General features: G+C 26.0%; 1 protein-coding gene across 1 annotated transcript in view; it reads right to left on the reverse strand.

The window, feature by feature from the left end:
- LOC126908405 (uncharacterized) overlaps nucleotides 1–4,964 on the reverse strand; it is an 8,455-nt gene extending 3,491 nt beyond the window's left edge. The window contains exon 1 of the mRNA XM_050690437.1: nucleotides 3,498–4,964. Coding sequence (XP_050546394.1) covers nucleotides 3,498–4,953 — 1,456 coding nt within the window. The 5' untranslated portion in view covers nucleotides 4,954–4,964. The remainder of the gene's footprint in view (nucleotides 1–3,497) is intronic.
- Nucleotides 4,965–10,262: the final 5,298 nt, after the last annotated feature.

Here is a 10,262-nt window from a genome sequence, read left to right on the forward strand (position 1 = left end):
AAAAAAAAAAAAAAAAAAAAAAAAAAAAAAAAAAAAACACATCATGGTAAAATTAATACCTTCTCAGCTTCGCATCGAAGCTAAAATCCCACTAAAGAAAATAAATTCAACACTTTTTTTTTCGTTCTGTGACATCAGTAGTTTGTATTAAATCTTTTCTTATTTTTCCGCGGTTTAATCCCAGCAACTTTGGATCTGCCACTCTTATCATAAATTTCCACATAACACGATCAATCACATCATCTGCACTCACATTAGTCGTCCTCTTATCGCATTCAATAACATCCCTCCATCTCTTTTTTGGTCATCTTTTACCTATTCTTCTCTCAACATTCATTTCTATAACTGTTCAAACAGCTTTGTATTCCTCTCTCTTCATAAAACGACCAAACCATCCAAGTCTATTTTCTTTCAACTTATCTTACAGCCTCATTGAAATTACCTCATGATCTCCATTTTCAAATTTGTACTTTATATTCTCTGTCTTAGTCCTACTTATTCTTAATCCCTTTTCTTCAAAAGTTGATCTCCACACCACTAGCCCCATTGATTAATTTTCTCCTATTATCACTATCATCAGCGAAAAACACGCACCACGGTACATATTTTTGTATTTCTGTATTAATTTCATCCATCACTATAGAAAAAAGTAAAGACTTAAGCTAAAGTTTGGTACACTCCTATTCTTACTCTAAAATCTTGTTACTCCGCACTCACTTTTTACTTTGGTATAAGTGCCATCACACATATCCTTTATTATATTAACATACATTTTTGAGACTTATTTTCTCAATAGTACTCACTAATCCTCTCTTGTTACTCTATCATACTCTTTCTCCAAATATTAATATACTATACACAGCTTTTCCTTCTTTTCCTATACTTTTCTGTTAGTCGTCTCACACAAAATAATGGCTCAATCGTTGTTGATAGGTTTTTTACACTAATTGGCTAATTATGATAGTATTCCCGTACGGAGGCGTTGATTTAAAATATCTACAATAATCAAATTTTGTTCATAAATAATTAGTTATTCTGTGTTTTCAAAAAAAGAGACTTGTTTTGGTAATCATTGCGTCCAAATTCTTCAAATACATATATCATACACAGCTTTTTCTCCTTTTCTCTATATTTTTCTATTAATAGAATACGGGAAAAGTTTTTTTAAATTATTATGAATACTTGGAAAACCTGGGACAAAATTTTTTTTAATAAATTTAATAATAATTTTGAACTCATAATACCAAAAAAAGCCTTCTCTGAAATAATGCTGCCTTAGGCTACAACTTACTTGGCCTATCCCTAAATACGCTACTGAGGCAATATATATTTTATTTTCTATGTATTAATAAGTATATAAGCTACTTAAGTATTTTACAACTGAAAATGGTTATATTTTATTTAATTTCTTTTTCTTACTTCATAACAAATCAATTGAAATCGCTATTGAATTTTTAATTAAAACTTGGACAATGTGCAAAGTAAATATCCTGATAGAAATATTTAAGTGAAAGTGATCCATTAGAAGCGATTAATATTGTTGAAGATAATCTATTTCTTTTATAGATGAATTCATTGACCTAATTTAGTTCTATTTCATCTAACTTAGCTTAATCACAGCCTATGAATAGGTCAGTACCATATACATTAAAAGATTATAGCAATGAACTAGCACTTAGTTATAAAGAAAATACATATTGGTAACATAATTTTTTTTAAGAGAAAATGTTAAATGATAGATCTGACTATTAATATAATATATTAATTGATTTTTATTATGTATTTTTATCTCGCATAAAAAGCAAAGATCCTATTGATCTTTTCTATTTTCTTTATAAAAAAATATATTTTTCTTAATTTATGAAAGTACTTTAACGTTGTATTTCATTACCGTATATCTGATGTAGTATTTAAATTATTTAACGTGCGAACCATAATGCTGTTTTTAATTACAAATAGGGTTGAGAAACCAAATTATTTCGTTATTTTGAAATTTATAACCATATCTAGTAAGTTCATTGACTTATAACAAATATTTTTTAAGAATATGTCAGGTTGATAAATATAGAAACTAAAAGTATTGTAAATTAATTAATAAATACATTTTAGCTTCGATGCGAAGCTGAGAAGGTATTGGTTTTACTAAGATGTGTTTTTTTTTTATGTCTGTTACCACTTTTTCTCAGCTCTCACCGAACCGATTTCTTTCAACGATACGTCAAAAGATCACAAATCGTGTTTATTTAAAAACATTAGCCTCAAAAATTGAAAAAAATTTTCTCGTTCCCCGTAAATGGGGTAAACCTCCAAAAAAAATTTCAAATTTAAAAATCACTAACGGTAATGTGACCCGTGTCAGTGTCTATTGTATTTGAATTGAGAGTCAAATATTTATATTTACTTAATCGTTTTACTCGTTTTATGATATAATTATTATTGTCTTCCTTTGAGTCGATGTTTATATTTATTTTTCAGACAGTCTTCGGGGCGACCATAATATTTTGTTTAGCAGTAATTTTACCAATATAATTTTTTTAGCTTCGAGGCGAAGCTGAGAAAGTATTAATTTTACTATGATGTGTTTTTTTTTTTTTTTATGTGTCTGTTACAACTTTTTCTCAGCTCTCACCGAACCGATTTCTTTCAATGATACGTCAAAAGATCACAAATTGTATATAGTCGAAGACATTACCCTCATTCCCCGTAAATGTGGAAACCTCCAAAAAATCTACGAATTTAAAAATCGCTAATTTTCAAAATTTTTAAAAATTTTTTTACTTAAAAGTGCCATAACTTTTTCAAAAATGAACATATCAATATAATTCTTTTTTATATAGATGCATAATATCATTACCTTTCATTTGGTATATTTTTTTCATAAATTTAACCCTTAACCTGCCCACAAAGGGGGAATTTAAAATAACAACTTTTTCACAAAAAAATTACTTTTTCAACTTAAATTTTGAAAGTGTTCCGGAAAGTGTGACACTTTTATATAAATCTTAAATTAAAGCTAATGTAATTTACTTTATTATGCAAAAAAAAAATTTCGGACTTTATTTTATCTTCACGGTGAAAATGGCTACCGAATGCTATTATTGTGTGAAAATTCTCGATTTTATTTTTTACATTTTTAACTTTATAATGCTATGACATATTTAAAAGTGTATGGATCAACATTATTTTTTTATGAGAAATAATATTTTTTAATAATCCCTTTTTCATTCGGCATACTTTATCTTAATTAGGATATTAATAATGAACTAGCAGATCATGTAGCTTTTGGAATAATCCACCAATTTTTTAAAATTAAACACTATCTAAAGATTTGCATCAAAGCGTTTTTTTTTTTATAGTGATTTTAATCACTGTCAGATATCATTATACTTGATCTATCTATGCTACGTCACCACTGTGCCACGATCCCCTGTGCTGGGTTTTTTTAATATTTAATCTCAAATTTAAAATAATTTAGTTAAATTAATTATAAAACTTACTTATTATAGATTCATTAAATATATACGAATTTTGTATATTTAACCTGTGATCAATATTGAAATTTTTTTTCATGACTTCAAAAAGTTCCCTATGACTTTTTAATTCTGTTACAAATTGTTCTACTTGTTTCAGGTTTATAACCAATTCATCCAAACGATCATCAATATTACTCTTTGTATAATATCCAGTTAGAACAATAATGTCAAAATTATTTTTATACAAAAATGATTTTATTGAATTCATCAAAGTTTTAGATGACAATACGAGTAATTGATAATTTTTATGAATAAAATGTTTTAGGCATTGAAAGGTTTCTTTGGAAAGTATAAAAAAAACATCAGTTGGGTCATCACCGAAGAGATTCATATTGACAAAGTTTTGAAAACATTCAATTATTCTTTCACCAACAGAAATAATATGTTTATAGAATTTTAAAGGTTCTTCTTGGTAACTATGAAAATCGTATTGGTATATCGACGAACTAAGAATTTTGATAAAGAGTCTTACGAGTAAAGCAATAGGACGAAATGTTGCTGTTAGTATTAGTGTATGAAATATCTGAACATCTATATTGTAAAAACTATATTTGACGTATCTAAATATATCAAAGAGGGTGAATTCACTTTTGTCAGGACAGTTCTTAATAAGCGGTGCAAATCGAATTAAATCTAGAGCATATTCATTCCGACTGTTTAAATTTTGTTCATCATTAGAACTTTTCATTAGATCTTTTTCTGGATTTTCGCTATTATGCATCATTAAGTCATATAATAGTACATTTTTAGGTAAAAATCCCCAATATTGAGACATTTTAATAGCTTTATTAAAGACAAAATATACTTCACTGTGTTCTAAATTTTTTATGTTATCATCAGTGTCATTTTGTTGCTTATCAGTTTGTAATAATCGGTTTTTAAGTTTTTTTGCAACATATTGAAAACTTTCAGGAGTATATTCTCCTGATTCGTTGTAATCAGGACAATAAATAAATACCTCATCATATTCCACATTATTACACACTTTATTTGTCATCTTCTCAAACTGATCTAAAAAAAAATCATGAAGTATCGTGTAACCTTTAAGAATACTTGAAGTTTGATCTGACAAATCAAATATTCCGTCATCATTTTTACCATTGAAATTGACATATTCAGAAACGTTATTTAAATATAAATTGACTGACATTAATTCTTTTGAGTATAAACTTTTGTTAGTTTCCCTTAAAACATATAACATTACCAGTGAAATTTCGCCATGAGTTTTTATTGCGTCACCATATTTGTTTAAACTAAGCACGTCATATTTTTCTATATTTTCACTAATCTCTGTTAAATATCGATTGTTATGATTAAAAAAATTTAACATATACTTTATAAAATTACAGTGAAGTTTATTAAAGTATAATCCAAGAATTAAATGAATGAGCAATAATAATATAATTTTTGTTAGAATCATTTTTTATCTTATTATTATAAAACACTAATATTTTTCGATTCTGTTATAAGCTATTTATATATTACATTTAATAATTTGTTATTTATTATAACTTACCATGTGATTAATAGTATTATTTATGACGTTATTTATTTAGGTGTTTTTTTTAATTCATATATATTTTATGACAATTATTTTAAAAATTTATCAGTGTTTAAGTTTACATTTACATAGTAATTTATTAAACTAGTACATTGTACAAACATAATATATACAATATACATGTTTATCTAATAGATTTGTTACATCAATTTTTATAAACCACGATAAATAATAAGTTTATTCAAACAGATGCGGTCCTATGGTAAGATGAATCATCCCCCCAACTAAAGGTATCGAGTCAACAAAAATTAATTGCATTTTAATTTTGACCTCCGATATTTATATGAAACAGAAGTTATAAGCAAAAAAAATGCTTGTAGTTATCCAAAGTCCAAAGGATTTTAATGATAATGAAACAGGAGGGTCACAGCACAGTGGTGAAGTGGCATAGTTCGATCAAGTATAATGATATCTGACAGTGTTTAAAATCACTATCAAAAAAAACCCTTCGATGCAAATCTTTAGATAGTTTTTAATTTTAAAAAATTGGTGGATTATTCCAAAAAATACATGATCTGCTATTTCCTTAATAATTATTAATATCCTGATTAAGATAAAGTATGACAAATGAAAAAGGGATCATTAAAAAATATTATTTCTCATAAAAAAATTTAAAAAAATTGTGTTGATCCATACATTTTTCAAAAAGTTATAGCATTATAAAGTTAAAATATAAAAAGAATTTTTTTACAAAAATCGTATTTTTTTTATTAACTTTGATGTCTGTTTTCACTGTGAAGACAAAATAAAGTCCAAAATTTTTTTTTCCATAATAAAGTATAATTACATTAGCTATAATTTAAGATATATATAAAAGTATCAGACTTTCTGGAACACTTTTAAAAGTTAATTTTTTGTGAAAATTTTGTCATTTTAAATCCCCCCTGTGGGCAGGTAAAGGGTCAAATTTATAAAAAAAAATATACCAAATGATAGGTAAAGACATCAAGCACCTATGAAAAAAAAACTACATTGATTTGGTCATTTTTAAAAAAAGTTATGACAGTTTTAAGTAAAAAAAATTTGAAAAAATTTCGAAAATTAGCGATTTTCCCCCATTTACGGGTAACGAGGAAATTTTTTTCAATTTTTGAGGCTAATGTTTTCAAATAAATACGATTTGTGATCTTTTGACGTATCGATGAAAGAAATTGGTTCGGTGAAAGCTGAGAAAAGTGGTAACAGACATAAAAAAAAAACACATTATAGTAAAACCAATACCTTCACAGCTTTGCATCAAAGCTAAAAGCACAACGTTTCTAAACGATATAATGAAAGCTTTCTAAGAAGACTAATTTAAAAAAAGTTCTATTTAAAAAATATTTTGGTTTTTTTCGTTAAAAAAAATTGTCGATCAAAAATATAGGAAGGTTTCAATGTTGAAAAAATTTTCAACATACAATTTAAAATTCATGTTTAGGAAAATTAAACAATTGCACCACCTTAGAAAAATTTATTAGATCATCACTGATATTTTACGTTATTTTAGGTTTTAAATAACTGTCAGACTACAGTTTTTATACAATAAATAACAATATTTTTATTTGTGTACATAAATAACATTTTTAAAAATTTACATGTTTTAAATGTTTTAAATAAATCAAAGTAGTGATTCTGTAAAAAAAATTAATATAGTACAAAAATATCTTGTTAATGTTTTAAAGTTAGGTTTCTATAGCATTTACAAATTAAAATTTTTTTCGTATATATTTTATGATGTTCATTGATAGTCATATTGTGAAGAAAAGGATAGAAGTATACGAAATATTTACACAAATGATTATAAATATCATAATTTACCAAAAAAACAATTTTATTATTACCCCAATTAAATAATCTAGTGTACACCACAGGTCACAAACATATATTTTTTTAAATTGAAATAAATTTTAATAATTTTTTTTCCATTGTAATAAACAAAAATTAAGAATCTGGCATCATCTCGATGATGGTGGTCATATTTAGGTCATTGACAATAATATAATTAAAGTGAAAGGATCTTAGGGTATTGGTGCTTACAAAAGCACGTCTGATATATGTCAATTATGGATAAAGATAACTTATTACTTGCTCCTACAAAAGAATATTATACACTTAAATTCACACGATCAGTGAATATCGTATTTTTATTACACCTTTTTCAGTTCATTTCCTCATTAGTTCATTGCTCTAATTGTTTAATATTTAAAATTCTACGATAAAGATATTATTATAGATTTATTATACAAAATAAAGGTCTTTACTTATCTCTAATTATCCTGGTGAAATAAATATTCGGTTACGATGAATCTTGTAGTTGATATCACTATTAACGATAGAGGGTAAAACAACGTTTGAGGTTTTATTTTTATAGTAATTGGTATTTAAAGTTTTAACATAACTTTCTTCATTTATTAGATAGAAAACTTTAAAATTTCAAATTTTTAAATTAATATACATGCATCATATATGAGAGATTACAAATATAAGTAGCTAATCGTTTTATGCTATTGCGGATACGGAGCGTTTATTGTCTATTATGACTTTATCAACAGATATCCTTAAAGTGAGGTTGTAAGGCACATTATTGTGAGTTAACATTTATAAATACACCAACTGGCAATACAAGAAACATAGGTAGTCATAATTGGCTATACAAATGCTCTGTATCGGTGATAGCGGTATCATAAAAAGACAATTAGCTAACCGTATTTGTAATCCTTTATATTATTATACATGTATTAATTCAATAATTTGAAACTTTAATGTTTTATATCTAATAAACCAATAAAGTTATATTAAAAATTCAAATATCATCAACTATTAAAATAAAACCTCAACGTTTTATTAAATTTAAAATATGTGTTCCCGTTTGAAGAACAAAGTTAACACCCTATAAGACATAACGGATGGAATTAAAAAGTATTACATAGCTAATAGTTCAAGAATAAAATGTAACTAAAGTTTTTCTTTTTTAATGGCCTTTGGTAGTCCACAAAAGGGGTATAGCAATCTCTAGCGAGATTCTGAAGATATGTTTTGTTGGATTTGATTGGTCGAAGTAATAGAATCTTTTTCGTGGTTTTATGGAATACTTAGGAGAGTAGTTGAATTTTATGTAAAAAAAAGTATTATTTTTGTTTTTATTTTATCCACGGAAACACTGTTTCGGTAATTTATATTTATTGAGTATATGTATTAGTTATTACATATAATATAATATATTACTACACCATGTATAAAATAAAGTTTTATTCATTAGTCCTGTGCCGCAACTACTAAACTGAGGGACCGCGTATGAATGTATACTATATCACTATAATTTTAAAAATAATGGCCATTGCATTTGAGGTATGTGTACATGCACACCTTGTACTCTCGAGTTTTGTGGCTCTGCTTAGGTTCAAAGTTATCGAGGACTTTGCTTTGTAATTTTGTTGTGAATATTTTTCAAATAATTTATAAAAAAGGTCAAACAAATAAAGTTTGTACCATTTGCAATTTATTATTTAATGTTATAAATGTGTTCTACTTGTTTAATAGGAAAAAACCCAGCACAGGTCGCGGCACAGTGGTTACGTGGCATAGTTGGATCAAGTATAATGATATCTGACAGTGATTAAAATCACTGTAAAAAAAAAAACGCTTCGATGCAAATNTATCTGACAGGATTAAAATCACTGTAAAAAAAAAAACGCTTCGATGCAAATCTTTAGATAGTGTTTAATTTTAAAAAATTGGTGGATTATTGGAATAATCCACCAATTTTCTAGTTCCTTATTAATATCCTGATTAAGACAAAGTATGTAGAATAAAAAAGAGATTATTAGAAAATAGTATTTCCCATAAAAAAATTATATTGATCAATACACTTTTCAATAAGTTATAGCATTATAATGTTAAAAATGTAAAAAATAAAATTGAGAATTTTCACACAATAATAGCATTTGGTAGCCATTTTCACCTTGAAGATAAAATAAAGTCCGAAATTTTTTTTTTCCATGATAAAGTATATTACATTAGCTTTAATTTAAGATATATATAAAAGTGTCAGACTTTCCGGAACACTTTCAAAATTTAAGTTGAAAAAGTCAATTTTTTGTGAAAAAGTTGTCATTTTGAATCCCCCCCTGTAGGCAGGTAAAAAGTCAGATTTATAAAAAAAATATACCAAATGATAGGTAAAGACATCATGCATCTACAAAAAAAAGAATTATATTGATCCATACATCTTTCGAGAAGTTATAGCATTATAAAGTTAAAAATATAAAAAAGAATTTTTTTACAAAAATCGTATTTTAAAAATAGCATTTGGTAGCCATTTTCACCATGAAGATAAAATAAAGTCCGAAATTTTTTTTTACCATTATAAAGTATATTATATAAGCTTTAATTTAAAATATATATAAAAGTGTCAGACTTTCCGGAACACTTTCAAAATTTAAGTTGAAAAAGTCAATTTTTTGTGAAAAAGTTGTCATTTTGAATCCCCCCCTGTAGGCAGGTAAAAAGTCAGATTTATAAAAAAAATATACCAAATGATAGGTAAAGACATCATGCATCTACAAAAAAAAGAATTATATTGATCCATACATCTTTCGAGAAGTTATAGCATTATAAAGTTAAAAATATAAAAAAGAATTTTTTTACAAAAATCGTATTTTTTTTATTAAGTTTAATGTCTGTTTTCACCATGAAGATAAAATAAAGTCCGAAATTTTTTTTTACCATTATAAAGTATATTACATAAGCTTTAATTTAAAATATATATAAAAGTGTCAGACCTTCCGGAACACTTTCAAAAGTTAAGTTGAAAAAGTTAATTTTTTGTGAAAAAGTTGTCATTTTAAATCCCCCCTTGTGGGCAGGTTAAGGGTTAAATTTATGAAAAAAATATACCAAATGAAAGGTAATGATATTATGCATCTATATATAAAAGAATTATATTGATATGTTTATTTTTGAAAAAGTTATGGCACTTTTAAGTAAAAAAATTGGAAAAAATTTCGAAAATTAGCGATTTTTAAATTTGTAATTTTTTTGGAGGTTTCCCCCTTTTACGGGGAACGAGGGAATTTTTTTCAATTTTTAAGGGTAATGTCTTCGACTAGATACGATTTGTGATCTTTTGACGTATCATTGAAAGAAATCGGTTCGGTGAGAGCTGAGAAAAAGTGGTAACAGACACA

Source organism: Daktulosphaira vitifoliae, unplaced genomic scaffold, assembly GCF_025091365.1.
Source record: "Daktulosphaira vitifoliae isolate Bord-2020 unplaced genomic scaffold, ASM2509136v1 Scaffold_5, whole genome shotgun sequence".
NCBI classification, from domain to species: Eukaryota; Metazoa; Arthropoda; class Insecta; order Hemiptera; family Phylloxeridae; genus Daktulosphaira; species Daktulosphaira vitifoliae.